General features: G+C 37.1%; 2 protein-coding genes across 5 annotated transcripts in view; one reads left to right on the plus strand and one right to left on the minus strand.

The window, feature by feature from the left end:
- On the plus strand, positions 1-3,422 carry LOC126924669 (ATP-dependent RNA helicase DDX24). Of its 3 annotated transcripts, none has more exons than XM_050739388.1 (10): positions 1-121; positions 293-498; positions 616-1,374; positions 1,459-1,604; positions 1,698-1,990; positions 2,062-2,284; positions 2,337-2,448; positions 2,600-2,717; positions 2,796-2,973; positions 3,057-3,422. In XM_050739388.1, exons 2-10 carry the CDS (start codon positions 313-315, stop codon positions 3,340-3,342), a joined length of 2,301 nt encoding a protein of 766 aa, XP_050595345.1. In that variant the 5' UTR covers positions 1-121; positions 293-312; the 3' UTR covers positions 3,343-3,422. The 3 variants fall into 3 exon arrangements, with proteins under 3 accessions (XP_050595345.1, XP_050595343.1, XP_050595344.1); XM_050739386.1 differs by having other exon boundaries at positions 18-154; XM_050739387.1 differs by having other exon boundaries at positions 18-154; positions 2,212-2,284.
- LOC126924677 (uncharacterized) overlaps positions 3,413-20,301 on the minus strand; it is a 24,756-nt gene continuing 7,867 nt past the window's right edge. For both annotated transcript variants that reach the window (XM_050739412.1, XM_050739411.1), the window contains 4 exons: positions 7,993-8,136; positions 5,679-5,980; positions 5,127-5,383; positions 3,413-4,530 (listed from right to left, as the gene is read on the minus strand). In XM_050739412.1, the coding sequence (XP_050595369.1) occupies positions 3,780-4,530; positions 5,127-5,383; positions 5,679-5,980; positions 7,993-8,136 (1,454 nt within the window). In that variant the 3' untranslated portion in view covers positions 3,413-3,779. The remainder of the gene's footprint in view (positions 4,531-5,126; positions 5,384-5,678; positions 5,981-7,992; positions 8,137-20,301) is intronic.

A 20,301-nucleotide genomic window follows, 5' to 3' on the forward strand; every position in this document is an offset into this window, starting at 1 on the left:
CCGCGCCATCTTCTGAGTGCAGGATGTAAGCTCTATTACTCTGTCACCCTTTCTGTTGTCTGCCGCCAGAAGTGGTCAGCCAGAACCAGTATCCAAAATAGAGAACGAGCATTATACACATGTATTTATATATCTATATACATGGTATCAGATAGTATGTACTGTATACATATATGTATATAGTATTGTTGTGTCTACTGAGCTGAACACTCGACTCTCCACGTGTTTTATGGTTATGTACATTTGAGAATAGTATTGCTACCATTCATTAATTATTATTTATTAATTATAGAGAGCGTTAGTGTCATAGCTATGCCAAAAAAGAGACACGATAATTTAAGTGGGTGGAAACCACTGGAATTGGAAGGTTCTGTATTTGCTGGTAATGTTGAAGGTTTGATTGGCATTGAGGAACTAACTGATTATAAATTAACAAAAGAAAATAACAAGACAAAGATTTTAATCCACAATGTGGAAACTAATAGCAAAGAAGTTAAGGTAAATTATAAATTATATTTTCCAATAATATTGCCATTTTAAATTGATATGATAATACTTATTATCATTAAAAGCGAAACTTTGGTATATTTCTGTATTTTATTATTTAATCTCTAGGTATCACCAAAGCATAAACGTTCCCATGTATGGGTAGAAAATGACATAGTTACTAATGAACCATTATTAAAAAAAGCTAAGAAGACAAAATCTTTAGAAAAGAAGTTAGAAGGAAGAAATGCTAAAAAGATACCAAAATGTCTGTCTTCAAAAAATGGTTTAGATATTAGTCCTAATAATAATAATCAATTTTCTAATGAATGCAATAAGGATAAAAATGATGTATATGACATTGATGCCCAACAATGGTATATGTTAGGTGTACCTACTCCTGTAATAAAGGCATTAAAAGACCAACAATTTCACGAACCAACTCCTATTCAAGCATTAACTTTGCCACCAGCAATATTGGGACATAGAGATATACTAGGTGCAGCTGAAACAGGCAGTGGAAAAACATTGGCGTTTGGAATTCCAATTATAAATGGTATTTTGGAATTAAAAAATAAACAATCCCAACAGTCAGACATGGAATTTGGGGAAGAAATAACTGGAATTATTAAGAACAAAGGCTGGATTTGTTCTGAAAATAAAATGGTGGAAAATGATAATAGCTCATCTGAATCTGATTATGAAGAACATATTGAAGGTCTTAATAAAAATGGTATAGGTTGTGTACGTGTAATTAATAATATAAAAATGAGCAAAACACAGAATTATACGAAGCCACTGTATGCATTAATATTGACACCAACTCGTGAATTAGCTATTCAAATTAAGGATCACCTAACTAAAGCAATCAAATATACAGACATTAAAGTAACTGTTTTGATAAGTACTACTAATTAGTAAGTCTTGGGAATTGTTTAAGTACTCATTATATTAAGTACTGATATTATTTAGGTAGCTGTAGTATTAGGGGGAATGGCTGCAGTTAAACAAGAAAGAATATTAAGTAAAGGACCTGAGATTGTAATTGCAACACCTGGTAGATTATGGGAATTGATACAACAAGGTAATCCACATCTTAGTAAAGTGGATTCTATTAAGTAAGTTTTTTCCTCTTTATTAAATAGTTTCATAATTATCTGTAATGTTATGAAAATAATGTTACTTTACACATATTATCCAATATAAAATAGGTATTTGGCTATTGACGAAACAGATAGAATGTTAGAAAAGGGACATTTCCAAGAATTGCAGCAACTACTGGAAAAAATAAATATGAATGAAAAAAAAGTGGAAGAAAGACAAACATTTGTATTTTCTGCTACATTAACCATGGTGCATGATATTCCAGAGTATTTGGAAAAGAAAAGAAGGAAGCATACTAAAAGCAAGATACAAAAGCTTACACCTGCTCAAAAATTACAAAAGATTATGGAACTAGTAGGAATAAAGAACCCAAAAATTATTGATGTTACAAAAAAATCAGGTTGCAAACTTTTTTGTTATGTATTTGAAAGATAATGAATTTAGCATAATATAACTAAAATTATTCATCAGGTACTGCAACTAATTTGACAGAATGTAGAATAGCATGTACAATAGATCATAAAGATTATTATCTTTACTACTTCCTAAAAAGATATGCTGGTAGAACATTGGTATTCTGTAATAGTATTGGTTGTGTAAAACGCTTAGCTACTCTTTTAGGGATACTTGATTGTAAACCTTTACCATTACATGCAAGTATGCAGCAGAAACAGCGATTAAAAAATTTAGAAAGGTAAATTTTCTTTAACACGCATACAACTTTGAGATACATAATAAGGAATCAGATTTCAGGCTGATGAAAACGGATTGTTAATAGCTACTGATGTAGCTGCAAGAGGTTTGGATATTCCAAATGTTGAGCATGTAATACATTATCAAGTTCCTAGAACAAGTGAGGTATGTGTCAATGAATATAAAGTAAATTAGCGTTAATTAAACGCAACCTTACGGCGTAATATAGATGGAATAATCGCTTGCATCACATTATAATATATCTGATTAAAATACAAGTTTTTCTCTTAATTTTGTACTTGTAATTATTATTTAGAGTTATGTACACAGAAGTGGAAGAACAGCAAGAGCACAAAAAGATGGTATAACAGTTCTTATGATGGAACCATCTGAAAAGGAATATTATAGCAAATTGTGTAAAACACTTGGTCGTAGTAAGTGAATAAACTAAACAATGATATACTGTTTGATAATTTGAACTTTTAATATGAATACAATCTTTTTATATCTAGCGGAAGATATACCTATGTTTCCTGTAGTAGATAGATTGCTAATTGCAACTAAAAAGAGAGTTGAGATTGCTCGTGAAATTGATAAGTTGGAATTAAAATGTCGTAGAGATAATTCAAAAAACGGTTGGTTACGTAAAGCAGTTGAAGAAATGGATTTGGTTTTAGAGGAGGACGAAGAGTAAGATATAACTTGGTTAAAAGCATCAATAATGATTGTTACTGTATGTTTTATTCTATGACAAAAACGATCTTATTTCTCAGAAATTTAGCAATGGAAATGGAAGAAAAGGCAAGCCTAAAGCATCAGTTAAAAAAAAAGAAGCATCAATTGGCATCGCTTATGTCGAGAACGCTATTTCCAAAAGGATTTTCTGGAAAGTATCCTGATGTTAATATTGAGCTTAAATTAAATGATGACAATCAGAAAGCCATTGATATAATGAAAAAGGCTATAGAAGAAATTCCAAAGAAGAAGAAAGAAAGAAATAAAAAGCCTCATATAAAAAGAAGTTCTTTAAAAACCAAGGTTCTAAGAAAAAAAAAGTAGAAATAAAGTATAATATGAATTATTTTATTAAAATAAAAGGGGATGAATTGTAAATAAAGATGTTATACACTTTTCTCATATATTTGTTTTATTTTGTACATCTTATCTTTCTTGCAGTAAAACAAATTTTATGAAAAATTGATCAGGTATTTTTCTGCACATATTACATCGCTTCGATTAATTTCTTTTCTTCTTAGAAAAAAGATGAGCTTTTTATTCTTAAAATTTTATTCGTTTTCGTTACTAGTGTTAGTACGTATGGCAAACATATGTACCTGCAATTGTTACGATTTCTTGAATATTACATATTATTTCGTAGTGCTTTTTGTATAATATGATACAGTTTCAATTTCTAATGGTACGTTGATGAAAATAATCAACGGGTTCTCGATCATCAAACACAGCCGGTTAGCTTATAATAGTAAAATTCTTCATTTTCAGAATATCGTGTTGTAAATAACTTCGTCTTCCGTGCTGATAATCGAATCAATTTGATTGTTCGTTACCATAGAGTTTGCGTATCTACTGTCATCGCCAATCTTGTTTGGCAGAGCTGTGGACGAATCACGGCCTTTAACAATAATTTTGATCCTAGCCATCACATGACTTCCGGGACACTTCTCGACCTGCGCAGCCGCATTCTCACAAATTTCTGCATAAATGTCATCAGCTTTGGTCCTGGTTAACTTGGGAAGGGATGGCACTGGTGTAAGACTATCTCTAACACGAGAATAATTGGGCTGTAATTCAACATTTGCCGGCATTTCTAAAACACTGGTGGACGCTGATCTTTGTACAGGTTGCTTGGAAGAGTTCGAATGACTCGGATGGGAGGTAGTTTCTGGCTCCAAACTGGAGTAACGCTCTTGACATCTCATCGCAATTTCTGGTTTCACTGCAAACGTAAACGAAGCCGATTTTTTTGCAGGATTTCTGCTACGACCACCTTGGGCGAATTTTGAAATTCGATCTAGAAATCCATTCCGACAATTTTGTCTAGTTTGACTTTTCTCCCTAACGGTGCTCTTCTTCAACTGTTCCAGTCCGTCTTTCAAGCTTTGTAGAATTGGCTTCGTTTCCGGTTTCGGCTTGATTTTCTTCAAATGCATCTCTTTAAGATTTTCACCGACTGGATGCAGTTTCAGAGGTGCCACTCTTGGTTCCGTTGCACGATCTCCGACAGCCCGGCTAAAGTGGAAGAACAGGTTAAGCCACATAGAATATATATTTACAAATGTTTTGCATCCTTTGAATATCGCGGTAATACGGGACGTTGTACGGTATATTATTTTCTAACAGTGATTGCATATATTGTATTTTTACCTATCAGTACATGTACGTGCGCATACTGTACATGAAATCGATCTTTGCTTGATACATCGGTCTAGAAACAATCGATTTATAAAAAATTGATATTGCAATCTATGAATAAAATAAAATATGAAGTTAATTACATTACAATAAAAAAATTCATTAAGCAGGTGTACATTAATAATAGTCCATAATTAATATTCTGCTTGAGTCTTTGGTCAATCAATTAAATTGCAAACAACTAGGTTCAAACAACGGAAATAGTAACATCATAAGTCAAATTGTGCGAACATGACACATTTATATTCTGTGTTAACATGTATTTATTCTTTGAATAATTCAAATAATTTTATATCTGATTAGTTATAATGAGAATGCGCTTAATTTCTCGTGCATCTGATCAGTTTGAAAAAATAATATACCATAAACATGTATAGTATAAATAATCGATGATCAATGTAAAATTAATTTACCTGCAGGCAGATAATAATCGTTGCATTTTCGGCGATGCCAAAAGTCTAGCTTCTGACGGATAACCTAGTCTAGCTCTTCTTACTCTTGGCGCTCCATTTCCGGTTACAACTAACTCAAGCATTTCAGGATTGTGAACTGGTCTTTCCGGTACAATGCATCCTAAAACAATTGGCCCTCGAGTCGAACTTTCCAGTTGCATTAAACCACCATATTCCCTTGGCAATGGTACAGGTAGTGGACCGGCTATCAAACGGACCTGAAAATGGCAAAATCTTGAAGTATGTAATTCAGTAAGCAATGATAAGACGAATTTAATTTTAATATTATTATTAATTCATTGGTCTTTATATTAACATTAATGGTATTGTTTGTGTTATAGTACTTGCTGATTATTTATATACTTCAAGCATTATATTTTTAATAAGTTTACAAATTTTTGTAAATATTCAGATATACAAGATCTCATAGTAGATACAGGGGATAAAACATTATCAAAGGAAAGCAACGATGGAAAGAAACACGAATAGAAGAAAACAATGGAATAAACTTACCCTGAGAGGCAATGGTCTTCTCGCAAGGTGATGCACTTTGTATAATACTGCATCGCTTCCGGTATCGATACTTCCATTCTGACATATAGCATAAAATTCGCCTCTTGCGGATAAGGGAGCAAACACTTCTCGACCGTGTGGATCCAAACACTGAGCGTACTGATCCTTTTCGGAAGAGCTGCCGGAAATTCCGAAGGAAACCGTACTACATTTCCTTGTGTCTTGAAAAACAGCTATTAATCGTAGAATTTCCCCAGCTCTGATCGTGGTTTTTGTGTAATGAGCTCGTAAATTGCCATTTTCTGCAAATAAATAAAGAACTTTTAATTACAAAGTATTTGATGCTTAAGAAATATTACAGGGACGAAATTGAGATACATGAAAAGTACAAAATCATTAATTTAATGCGAATAAAAGAAAATATGGAAATGTAAGTGCAAAATAAAACTATAAAAATAATAAAAGAAATAATTTTTACGATGATTAGTGATTCGATATGATTTTATATACATAAATCTTACAAACAATATTAATTTGTTCATTCTTTTTCTACTAATTACAATACGTGTCAACTTTTGAAATATAAAACAATCTCCTCTACAGTGCTCTTTTGATTGCACAAGATTTTTGTTGATAAAGATTATTAATAACAATATGTTTAATTAAATAATATATAACCATAGTAATGTGAGTCAATGTAATCTACGAGTAATAATGATTAATTTTAATGTATATAATATGTATATACATGTCAATATTATCATGAAAAGCAATAGTTCATAAAAATAAGCATATAGATAATACATATTTCTATATTATATGGTAAAACATAGCTTTATTTCATGCTAAAAGACATTGTATTTAATTATACATATGTACATCTTTTATTTATCAATGAATTTTATACACTTAACTAAATTAAAGTAGTGAACGAATATTTCTTTCTAATACATTCATCTTGTATATCCACCTCTTAAATGTATTTTCTTTTTTTGTATGAAATATTGTGTGTTTACTGCTGAATTCGTCGATTCAAAAGTGCTCGACTTGCCGCCGTGTTGACATCCCCACCACTACGAAACGAAACGAAAGACGAAGTTGCCGCGCGGAGCGATATTCAGATGTCAACAATTGTAGTGTTAAGACGTATTAATTTATTTCGCACGATTTATTATGTGTATTATTCCCATTTACATATTCTCCTATTTTGTCGTCTTCCTATGCTACTGCAGGTTTGTCTAATTAACACACGTTCATTTATTAATATTATTGATTATCATTACAATATGAAATAACCTCTTACGCCTTCTTTTTTCAGGCGCGAGCAAGACCATCATCCCTCTTTCCTAATCCAGTGGAGTTTCTTCAAAAACCACCAAAGTAAGTCCATTATCTCAATAAATAATTGAAACCGGTGATACACATGAAAGATTATTGAATTTGTCTTGAGAAGTACTATCAGAGGTACTATCGTTAAGAATATTTTTGACCTACCTATTAATTTTCGATGACAATATAATTTCTTGTCTAATAGAAAATATAATATAGTACTTCTTAGAATTAATGTCAACAATTTTAAGTGTATGACAAAGACAGAGACTTTAATGCTCACGCGGTATGCCTCTTATATCACTGCTTTGCGTATTTCCGCCGTTATATACACACACACACGCACACATACACATATATATGTATTCTATTTACCGCATTTAACTTTCTGCTACCGTTTGGAACGTATAATTTGCGCATTCCCCATATTTCTCTTTTTACCAGATCAGGGTACGAACATTGATATTTATATGCATTTAGGTCAAGAACGTTGCCGCTTGTCATTACGATATTACATTCATGTGTGTCATTATTTCTCTTTTTTTTTCTCCTTTCTCTGTGTTTTGCTTTCTTTGCCTTCTCTGCCACTTTTTTGTACGCTATTGATTCACTTTACTCTCTTCGTTCGCGTTTAATTTCTTTCTTTCTGTACTAAGATTATCTTCTATTTTCTTCTCCATTTACGCTACATTTTATATCCTGTTAGACTCTGAGTCTTTTGCTCTTTTGTTTTAAATATTTAATAGATCTTTTTACGTTTTCAACGTATTGTTATTTAACACTCTTATCGCTATTTTCTTCGTTTCTTCCTTTTCCATTTTCGTACTCTCGCTTCACACGCTTAATTAAATTTCCAAAGAACGCGACATTTCAAGTAGTTAATTTATACAATTAACGAGTTACCTCAAAGAATGATGCGTATATGTAATAGAAGAACGAATTTAGAGCTTAGTACGTATTTCATATTCACAATATTTTCACTTACCCATTTTCGAGTGGGTCAGAATATATGCCCTTAAAGGTGCAGCCAAAAGAAACGCTGGTACCCCTGCTCGTACTAAGGAATCGACTCTTCTGTAGACTCTTGCACTACCCGTTGTATTGTTGCCAGATATCACAGAAAACCATCCTGAAATTGAAGAGAATGGAAGTTCATTTTTGTACGTGTTTGTATAGCTGTGAAAATAACAAATCTTACATTCGTTGTCTTTCGACAAAACTGTCTTATACTTGATCATATTTGTTTGAAAAAAAGAACTGAAAATTGCAAAGAGAATCGCAAGGGGAATGTCGTCAGACCGTATACTTCCTATGATAATATTTCAGGGGAGAGGTTTGTGTAGAAGCATTAGGCGTGTAGGATAATACTTTCGACGATTGAATGCAAATTTCACTGCTCAATTGCTTCGAGAGTAATGATATTCAGACACGGGAACGACCATTGATGATTGTTCGTAATGTGCCAATGTAATTTATTAATAAGAGAACTGACATTTACGTTTCATTATTCTTGGATATTTTTTCCATACGCTTGCAGATTAATTCTTCTATGTCTTATAAAGATACCAAACTTTGATATTTTCTTTTGCATTTCACTTTAATATTCAGATCGCTTAAATCGTGGCTCTTCTATCGTCATTATAAAAAATGTTTCGAGGTTGAGTGGCAGAACTTTTTTTCCTTGGAAAAATTTGTTAAATATATCGTCTACCAGGCTGCATTATGAATAATGGATGATGCAGCGGGTAGCAATAATGTCAGTAATAAAATAGTAGACTAAATTAGTTTCTACAAAGTAGAGGAATCATCCTACTCTGCAACATATATTTTACATAAAATTATCGAGTCAAAGTAACTGCAAATTGTGAACGAATATTCAAATAATTATGGATAAAAACTAGGAGTATTGGTAAAAATGACACGAGAAAATTAGAAATTGTACACAACATTTATACAAAATCATAGGTACGTTTATTTTATTCATTCAATGGAACAAAGTATTTAGAGAGGGTTTGTTTTTTTTAAAGTTGGGCGATTTTTTTCGATATCCGTTTTTTTCGTATAATAGTTAGATGAAACAGAAATGTGTGAAACGTAGAGAATCAGCATTTACTTACATGCGCGATAAAAGCTTTATCCAAGATTTATGAAGATTATGCTAATGAAATGAGGCAATCTGGCTCGGTGATGCAGCTTAAATTACGAGCGTATAATTTCAAGCACAAAGAGAATGTTGAAGTAAATATGGATGTAAATAATATTCGATCAGAGTTGATATAACTACGACTAGTGGATACATGGAAACGTAACAAACTAAAGAAATAATATTTTATTGATAATGGCAGAAATGTATATCCATAACGACACGTTAACTATCGATTTTATAAACAACGTTGAATGTACTATTTCCCCAGTTTTAATTACATTTCTTATTAGACAAATTTTCTTCGTTCTCTCTGCATCGTACAATTGCTCCAATTTTTACAATGAAAAGCATCGACAAAATAAGATAGTCACGCTCCATTTGAATATCCTTGCAAGTATACGTATAACGATGATTGTAAATAGAAGCAAAGTAGTACGCTGATCGTACAAGCTTAATCCGCGGAGTTACACGAGTCGAACGTTTTCCATCTGCTTGTACGGGCAAGTATGTATTACATACCGGCGGGACACAAAGTGTCTGGCAAAAATTGAGTTTTCACGTTACGTTTGGCGGTGGTCGGTACGTTGTTGCCTGCTTGGGCTGATATATTCGCGCAGCTGATCCGGCCCATAAATCAGCCAGGGCATTTTCAGATATCGCCCTGGACGAACAGATTTACGTTCAGGTTTGGCGCGCGTAAAAACAGCCGGCCGTATTAGCAGTCGTTTCGTACGAGTACTCAATTACCCTGCCTCTTACAAAGTCGTGCGTGGACAGTATAAGTTACGGGACACTAAACAAAATATCTTGCAGCTCACCGTTTCGTGACGTTAACGGGCTTTGTTTCGCAGTATATTACGTGCAAGTAATTCGCGCGTTATATCGGTCGAACGAAAGGACGCCATCGCCATGGAGGCACTGAATTATATTACACCCTCATGCGCGCGAGCACGCTCTTCTTGGGTTCGCGATAGCGCGTGAACGTGTACCAGACGAGGATTTCTACTACCCTGTCGCTGTATACCGAACTGTGCACGGGTATAAAACGGCTCCGGTGTACTGTACGATGGGTAAGGAGAAACGTGAGAAGAAATATAACAAGACGCTTTTAAATTATAGTTAACCGCGTTGGTGAATACGGTGTGTGGCCTCGTATCATCCGCTAACCGATATGCGTTATGCATATAAAATTATCTCGCGTTGTTATTACAGCCGCTGCGAGTTACGCCGGCGATTCGGGTAATTATGATACAGTTTAACCGAACCTAAAATGTTGCCAGAGAGATCGCTGTCTTTTGATTTCTGCCGGCGTTCAACTTGGGGGAAAGGAATCGATGCGCGCGCGCGCTTCTGCTGGGCAATTAGCGAATGCCTCGCGTAATTTCCAATGGAACACGCCGGAAACCGTTCGGTTTTCTTCTAGCTATAATTGGTCGCATTCCTTGGTGCTGCACTTACGAGAGCCGCCGACCACGGAATGTGACAGATTATTGCGTTTTCTTTTCATTTATTCTTTGGGACAATACACTTTTTTCTACCTTTTTTTTTTCTATTACGAACTGACGTGCTAAAGTTTAACGCGTTCGAACAGTTCGAACGTTAGTTTTAAGTTAACCCTCGTCGCATTCGTATAGAAAGGCACTTTGAATAGAGAGAGGACATTCTTCAAAGTTCGTGAAAGTCAAATAAATTTTTAGTCTCTTTTGTGATCGACATAATAGAATCCTTCGTTCTTAAAACAGACGTACAGATACATATTTAACAAACGGTTACCCAGTTCGATGGGTATACGTTCTATTTAAGTGATTTCAATTGTGGAAAAGATATTTAATATTGCGTATAATATTGGCTTTCGTAATGCGCTCGCAATTGACGTTTATAGCTTGTAAAGTAAGACCGCGGAAACCAATAATTAGCAAGAATATGGCATACAATCAGACTTATGGATGTACATATTTATACATAGTGTTAATTATCTTTGTGGAAATACATAATATTTTATAGTATCTATAAAAGTATATACCCACAGATATATGCAACGATCGTTTGAACAGGGGAGCGCAGTAACGGAACGCAAAACAATTTTATTCCTAAAGTAATAAACATTTTTCTCCGTTTACTCGATGCATCGTCCAAGTAACTTGGGTTTGCGTGTTTCTTCACCGCGTTTCTTCCTTGTTGGGCAGGATTGTTTTCCTGTGACTGTGACTCGATTGCGACCGTTCCTTCTCTTCAGGCCTTTTACCTGATGCTCAGCACCGTTCGTTTTGTTTCTCGTTTCGATTTGTCCCCTTGGCTGATCTAGGAATCGACCGCAACGATCCGACAAAGAAACGAAATATCGACTGCCCTTCCTGGTATTGCCGCGGTCCACGGCATTATCCGTGTTTTGCCTCGTTTTCTCCGTCTTGGCGCAAGATCGAAGTTGCCGTTATGTCATTCGTAACGGGCTTCCATGCTACGTCTTCGGGAACTGGTGGTCGCGCGACGTTAGCAACGTTCGAATCGGTGGGTGTGCGCAACTTACGTACGATTTACAAGCAAACGGCAATTTTACGCTTTCCGCGTTTCGTATTTTCCATTTCGTTTTGTGGATCGTAAGTAACACACCGTTCTAGTATTGTTGTTAATTTACGAACTTCTACGGGGAGTAACGTACTTCGCTTCGATGGAGGAATTACGCGGAACCGTGCGCCTGTAAAATAAAATTACGACCCTCTAAATTCTAACGAGAGTCCCGTGTCGTCGTTCGTTCGGAATCACGTTGACACAAACCTTTGACTCGTTATGGGGTTACGTTGTAAATTAAATCGTTTTACTCCGTTTACTCCGTCTTACGTACGTTATATCAGCCACGGAATCAAAAATTCTCTGCCGATTTTTACCAAAATTGAAATATTTCCAATCGTCGAGGTATCGTTCGATATCAACGCCAAAGAACGGAGATATCTTCCTTTGATTCAGGTCGTAATAATATCATCGAGTAGAAGGTATCCCAGCATCCCCTTATCCAAGCCTACTTAGAAACGTAGGTTACCTGTTGGAGTCCCCGGTGGAGGCGGGGAAAAAGTTGGCCTAGAGACTTGAAATAAATCGGGGATTCGCGTTCCGTCGTGTTCGCGGTCGGTGGTCTTCCGAAGAAGGACGAAAGGATGTAGCCATTTAGTAGGAAGGAAATACACGGCGGCGTGTTTCGGTTTGGCGGCAAAAAGCGTTCGAAAGTTGGACGACGATAGAATAGACGCGCGCCCCGCGGCGGTAATAGCAGCGATCCGCAGCAACGGGGACACGGTAGCCGAGTGGTCGGCTGATCGAAGGTCGGCTGGTTCTTTTGGTCGTCGCTAATTGATTTAAGAATGCCGCTACGATGCGAATGCACGCATGCTGCGCGTCGAATCCGGCCTTTAAGGACCGTGTGCTCGCGAGTGAGCGCACCAGCGCAGCGTAGCGCGCCGCTGCACTACCTTCGTCCGCTGATCGTTCGTCCTGGAATGCCACCACGGCTATCCCAGACGACCCTAGCCACGGGGAGATCTGAATCTTTGGCCCATCTTCTTCTTCCTTCTTTCCTCCCTTGTAATTGCTGTGGAGTTTGTTTTTGATACGGCTACGCGAGCACGAAGAACGCATTTGGACAATGGGGTCCTTTTCGGAATCGGAGACACGCGCTGCCAGTCGAGACTATTTATCAAGGTAAATGAATTCAAGGATAAAGGTTTCTCTCGATATTGGCGATAGTTCGGGCGGAAGCGCGACTACTCGTCCTGCTGACTATTTATTTTCTTCCGTAGAGAAAATATTCTCTAGGTAAAATAGGTTGAAGGAAATTTCAACGGATAGAAATCGAGCGTGATCGTTCTCGAGTGTGCACAGTCAGCACGGAATAACACTAAACTCGGGAGTGTTCACTCCGGAAAAGAAACATTGCAAACGCGTACTTCTCGTAATCAACGGAGAATTGCACAAGCGAGCTTCCTCCACTTTCCATTTCCACGCCCGCATCCGACATAGTTAACGCGACTCGGCCGTTTGTGTTGCATTCAGATTACAATCGAAGAGATCGTCGTATCCGTTGGAAAAATCCAATGGAAAGCCAACTCGAACGAGGGAAAAGAGGAGTCGCACGAACCCGGTAGCAGTTCCTTTCGTTCGCATCGACTTCCTTGACTTCCTAATTATGCTACGCTATCACGCGGTTACGCAATTAATGATGTAATTACATAGCTTTTCGATTAATTATTCAAGGAGAATAATGTTCCCTCTGAGAAAGCACTCGGAACAGCCGTGTCAAAGTCATTGTCAGCGTAGCCCACGATAATGCTTCGCTTTTTGTTCGGCGATTCCGCATTCATTAATCGGGCAGATCGTTTCCGGAACATTTACATTTATATACAAAGCTGTTTATACGGCTATTAAACTGTTTCGAATGTTTGGAAGATCGCGTGGATAAGTAGCGACGATTTGACGTCTACGAAGATCGATAGCGTCGGTCAAAATAAAAGTTAATACGAAAGGAAATTTTTAATGGCCAGTAATAATAAGTGACGCGAATACATACGTATGTATGTTTTAATTGCTGAATAATTCGATGATTGATGATAAAGTAATGTAAGTATGATTTTTAAGGAGTAAACGAACAGTTTTATAACGCGTAACACGATTCACTCTCGTTTCTGTAATAAATTAAAGACATTACACGAAAGATCATAAGTCTAACTGACTCGCTTTGTCCACATTTTTATTGCACGTTCGCTCGAGTAATCAGAAGTGACACATTAGCGGTCCACGCGTGGTACGAGGCGATGCATTGCAAAACAGTGCGCATTGCAGAACCATTTACAGCACGTGTCGAGGTTCAACTTTCAAAACGCGGGTGTTGAATAAAGCTATGTGTCGTGCAACCTCCCCTTTTCTAGGAACTGGACTGAAGTAGCGAATGGACTGGAGAATAGCGAAGGAACCATGCTTAAGGTTGTTACCCCTCGAGGAACCAGATGTTCGCGTGATCCAGGTGCGCCTGCAAGGTCCACGTCACATTGTAACGCTCTTCAGGAATTAATTCTGACTGGGATTTTTCCTCGGCTCGTGAAAGGAGCACCTCCTTTTTCAATGAAATCGACCATGGTCCACGCGATTCCAGATGCTATCTTCTCTTTGGGATCGGATACTTTTAAACGTCTCGGTATGCCCATGCACTGGAATGCTTTCACGCTGAGTTTGCCTTTGGTTCTAACGATTAGCGTCGCTCCCTTTTTGCGATATTCGGCTTCGAGATATCCGTTTATCGGGAGAAGCTCGTAGAAATTGTCGAGACAACGTTGTTCAGACACGTTGATTGTATTTGCAATTGTTCGTCCTGTAAATGTTTGGCCCGAAGTTTTATATCTCTAAATTCAATTTTGCCTCAGAGAAAATAAATCACCGTATAAGCTACATTAGTTTTAGAAAGATTGAAGTTAATACGTACGTATTGTCGCGTTTAAGAAAATTGTCCATTTGAAATTTCAAAAACGTTTTCAAACTTAAATAGGGAGGAAATAAAGATTTATTTACGAGCAACTCGATACCAATGCGGTGGAATCGAAACATCCTGCAATTAAAACCCATATCATCGTCGTTAATCATCAATGCACCGTAAGATCTATATTTCTTGGTGCACAGTACCGTAAGATTCGTACTTCATGATACGTAAGATGCGCCGTAAAATCGATACATCTTGATACGTTACGTGTCTTCCTGATTTCATAATGTTATCGATTTTTCGTAATTTCACGATATTCAGCCGGATCCTCGTGATATTTCATATTTGCCGTGCTTACCTTTCAACGCTTGTCATTTACTTCTTGTCAAAGGACCATTGTGTTTCACCAGAATGCCGGTTGTAATTCGAAATAGTTTCTTCGAAACCATTTCTACATCTCCGTCGCTGATAGATTTCCAGAGAACGTTAGGCCTCTTTTACGCCAGCGACAGTGATCGTTGCACGCTCTTACCGTTAGGGAATAACGTTGCACAACAATATTATCGCAGTTTTTTTATCCTTAAGCATTTCCTAGTAGTATCTTAAAACAAATAACGACATAGGCCGGAAAAAATCGATCCAAAATAGGTAAATTTTACTATCGTTATTGTATTATAAATAACTTGGCTCATCATGGTCGAATATTTTCTCCGACGGTTGGAAAAAAATCGATCGGCGATGCAACAACATACTGGTTTATATACTACACGTAGTTTATGCATTAATCACGGCAGAAAGTGCTTAAACCAATGAATAAGCCTGAGATGATAATTACACACATATGGGAAGGTGGCGCGACTAAACGTCTTTTACATGGGGCAAACGAGTTAGTACTTCCTCATCGAATAACTTTTTAATTATGTGGGATCTCGATTACGCTTTCACACGCAATTTCGTGAAACGATTGTAAAACATCGACGATGATAATTATTTCGATCGACCGATAATGTTACTCGTTATTTCAAGGTACGGAACACTTTATATTTCGCAATGTTATGGTCAGTGAGCAACGATCTCTTGTCGGCGTGAACATGGCATTACGAGCCTTTCAAAATAAAAGGTATTTTTCCACGAATAAGAAATAAGTCGATAATTTTAGCAGGAAATATGCAATTGTAATGCCAGTAACATCGTGATCGTTCCAATGATTAGAGAAGGGAATGATATACACGAACAATGATTCGATCCTAGCAACCTTTATTCGTTCGAAGCTTACCTTTTCTAGATTCTACCCTTTCAAAGAAATTGGACGGTTCAGACGAATCGAAAGAAAGAGAATGGTTCCTTGCTCCTTCATCGTCGTCCATTTCTGTGGGTTCACGAAATCCATATACGGCTACGTCTAGGATATAATGACTGTTATTTAAAAATCGAGGCAATAGCTATCGTCGAAGCCACGATCGGTAAAATAGCTTTGCTCGTATAGAATGATGTTTAGAAAACTTACAAAAGACTGTAATAATAATATTGGATATTTTTCTGGCCATGGCTTTGTTCTAACCTGTGCAACGGCTTCGATAAATGCACGTAGCCGACAAGATATTCGAGCTTTGATATTCAGAAATACGAAACACGTTTTTTCCAAGATCGCTTTGTGTAAATTCCTTTGTCGAAGCAAACTTTTTGATAAATATAATGGTCATTGACCCATCAAACCACGATGTTATGTTATGGGAAGGAATCAATAATTCCTATAATTCCTATAATTATAATTTTTTTTTCAAAAAGTTTAAAAATATTAGTAGAATACTGTCTTAATGAATATTTCGTTCAGAATTAGCACGTATCCGGTGAGTTCTACAAGCAGTTTGTAAACTATTTTCTCGTGTTGTTCCTATCCGGTTTTCTATTCCAAGATAAGTAACGGAGAATTCATTTCTAATCAGCTAACTTGTGCTCGCTTTTCGATTCTCGATTGTGTTGAATGGCTAGGCCCCATTGTAGTAGAGAAAACTAGCTTGATTTGCAGTCAAGCGAACAAAGCCGTAGAGCGTAGACCTTGCAGTGGACAGGTTAAATTGGCGTGACTTGTGGTCGCAGAACTCTTCCCTTCGCGCTTTAGCCTGTTTCGAAGGTCTTTCTTTCGACAAAGGTTCAAATACAAATTTTTCCACGTCTGACCGCACGGTTCTGGAAGATCTGCTACTTTCGCAAACAACCAGAATTAGAAAGACACGCGTTTTACTCCCGCCAAACGGTACAACAAAGTAACTTGATCCTTATCTTCGGCTTACAGTTTCATTTGTACCACGTTCAGTTACCTTTCTCTAGACCATTCAACGAACCTAATGTCAAGTGTGATATTTATTCGGAAATAAGATAGTTTTTCTTTTTTAAATACACGCACGAGGCCAGAATTCCCACAACGAGGAAAGATCAAGCTGATCTCGGTTCGTTAACCTGTGTGTTACTAGTATCATTTACCGATAAATATGTAAATACATATAATAAATGTGTAAATAACGTGTATCGTTAAAACCGAACGTCGATCAATGGCTTATCAATTTAAAGTTTCCCCCTTTTCATATTTTAACGTATAAATATTATATTGTACCGCTCCTTTATACGACAAAAACTTAGATTACTTCCTTTAATATCTTGATCAAGCGAGTATTCGAGTCTCGATAAGTATCTGCTATGTTAATGATAAAAGAGAAGGATTATAACAACAAATTATCGCTGGACGATTTTAGTTTTGCTTTTTTCCTACTTAAAATCAACGTAATTTCCGCAACTGTTGAATTATTAAAGTTGATTACTTTCAATGAAAAGAATATCAAATTTTATACGCCTCTTCGATTCATCCTTTGACCGAACATGTTCCGAAAAACGAGTTTCGATTTATGTAAGAAGCTTCTCCTGCACTTTTTATGCATTTTATCTACACTTCTCAATTAACGAAGGTAGAACAGATAGCCGTAACGAGATATATCCTTTAGGCGTTTCATTTTTTTCCAGTTACTCTGGTTAGAATTAACTTGTAATTAAGGGTAGCGGTTAAATGCGATAATGGCTTATGATTATCGTACCCCTTCTCGTGCCTGTTTTCAAAATGCTTACAGTCCACTTCTTATGCGCGTTGTTCGCGTATGAATTTAAGCGGACGTATCAAACTAAGTAAGAGACTGCCGAGAAAGAGTAAACTCGTGCCACTTTTCCATTAAACCTTTCAAATAATATCGAGTGTCTTATGCGATGGGAATGTACGATTCGGTAGGTTTTTAATTCCTTATATAATCCTAGATTCGTGGATTAACCATGTGGGAAAACGCGTATTGTTCAGGCGAAACGATCATAAGACGTTTGAGAAAATGTTAGCGCAGGAACAAACGAGAATGGAGGAGACTCGCAACGACCTTCCATAATCATATTTAATTCGCCAGAAATTTCCAGGCCAGGGGTCATTCGAAAGTCCCATTGTTGTAGTTTATTGAACCTGTTGCTGTATCATTTATAATGTTCGCAAATGGAGCACATTTGCGAAGCGGTTTATTAATCAAAACGTTAAATCAGCGTGACTCGAGGCTACAGGATTCTTAGAGACGGCGTGTATTAAGCGACGGTATCAGGAATTTAAGGCACATGTTATTCTTCTTTAACTAAAAATACCGATGCAACTTTTTCCGTTGTATTTCAATTTTGCTTTCCGCTTGTACATGGAATCTGTTGAAAGATCCGTATAGGAACAGGTTGTCCAACGGATCGTTATTCTTACCATCCACATGGTTTCCCCATATCCGTGGAATGTAAATTTCATGACAGGAGCGCGGCCGATGATTTTCGATGTTGCAAAAAGCGTGGAGCACGAAGGGGAGTTAAAGCATTCTTGGTGGAGAAGCATTTGAGCAGCGTCGCGAGCACAAGGGGGGAAAAAATGGAAGGAGCCGAAGGTCTCCTGATGAGAGGGACGAGGCCGTCGACCCCGGTGCAGAGCTGGAGGTTTACACGCCTAATAAATTACTGTAAACTGGAGCCTGGAGTCGTAGCCGAGGGTTTGCACGAATAGTAGTTAAGTGAGCCGGTGATTTGTGCGATATCGTCCATCGTCGCTATCAGCCCCTGGAATCGGATGCACGGTTGAATCTTCCCTAGTAATTTTATCCCGGTTGAAGGTTCAAGTTCCCTCGACGTAGATTCCATTTCCCCCTTACTACCGATTCCGAAGCGAGGATCGAGGCAACGGTCGTCTATAGTCTATGGAATCTATGGGACGGAGGCTTCGTTCGATAGTGGAGGAAAGGGGAGGGGTAGGGTTGGAATTGCCTCGGTGCATCGATGCATTGTCGTTTTTCCCATCTGCTGAAATTAAAATCGATACACCGTTCGTCCTTGTTGATCGGCGTGGAGCTTCGAGACCGCGCGCGCCATTACAATTTCATAAGCAGCTTCCACGGGTAGAGAGGCAGCACCGGTGTACCAGGATATTCCTACTCTCATCGGAGTTTGATGCACCCTCCCGGACTTGAGATACGTTCCGGAGACCGCGACGCCCCTTTTTGTCCGTCTCAAATGTCTTCATTTCGTTCCCCTGGTTACGCCGCGTGTCCATAGGAAAAACCTAGAAAAAATCCTCGCCGCTTTTTGCACGCTGTCGTAAGCTGATTACGATGATTTATGGTGAACGCGAAGCATGCTTTCGGTGCAGGCTTCGTAGTGGATTATTTCTTGCATCCAATCCCCAACTTTTTCCCTCCCTGTTGCTTTCTCGTCAGCACTTTGCGGTCTATATTGGACGGTCAGGTGGACGTTTCGTAATTCGTTTATTTTTGCAGGAAAATTTGGACAGCTTTCATCATATTGTGACATATTTTATCGATGACAAACATATATCGGTGAAAAGCGTAGAAAGGGAATTTTTTTATAACGAATACACTTCTGAAATGTTTTCTGCGACTAAAATATCGAAACGACCATGATCATAATTAGAATTAGAAAGAAATCGATGTCATTGAAGACAATGGATATAAAGTTGCGTTTCTTTTAGAAATTATCGGGAAAGCTAATGATAATTTATAAATATTCTATAAAATGAATTAAAGCGGTGAATAAAATCGTATTAATGATAGGAGCTTTATAAACTTGCAGTAAAATTTGAAGACTCAATTATTTTCACTTCCTTTAATTGGACATGATTGGTGTTTATACGCGCTTTACAAATGGTAGTATGCAAAAAGCTTGTATATTGACTTCTAATTATTTTACGAGTCATCTCATTCTGCTGCCATAAACTACTTTTCAGGTTTTATCTTGGCTACATTCTCCGTCGTTTTATGACACAACGCGCAAAATAATAAACTTTCTTCACAACCATATTCCTAATTAGCAGCCATTCGTTTCTTATGAACGGCCTCTGTTATTTTACTAGCATCGTTAGATAAAAGTTGTAACGCATTTAAGATTCCGCTTACGCTCGTTTTTTTCAACTTGCTCGCGAATGAAAGTAAAATAGATCCTATAAAGAAAGTATAAAATAGGGAATAGGACGAAGCTAATTTTAATAATTGGTCAATGAATGCTAACGCGAATCCTCTTTTTACGCGTTTTTACATTATTCAATTTTCTTCTCCTATAATCTATCTTTAACGGGTAAATCAAATTTCAGTCAATTTGCATTTTTACGGTAAACG

The sequence above is a fragment of the Bombus affinis genome, chromosome 15 (assembly GCF_024516045.1).
Source record: "Bombus affinis isolate iyBomAffi1 chromosome 15, iyBomAffi1.2, whole genome shotgun sequence".
Taxonomy (NCBI): Eukaryota; Metazoa; Arthropoda; class Insecta; order Hymenoptera; family Apidae; genus Bombus; species Bombus affinis.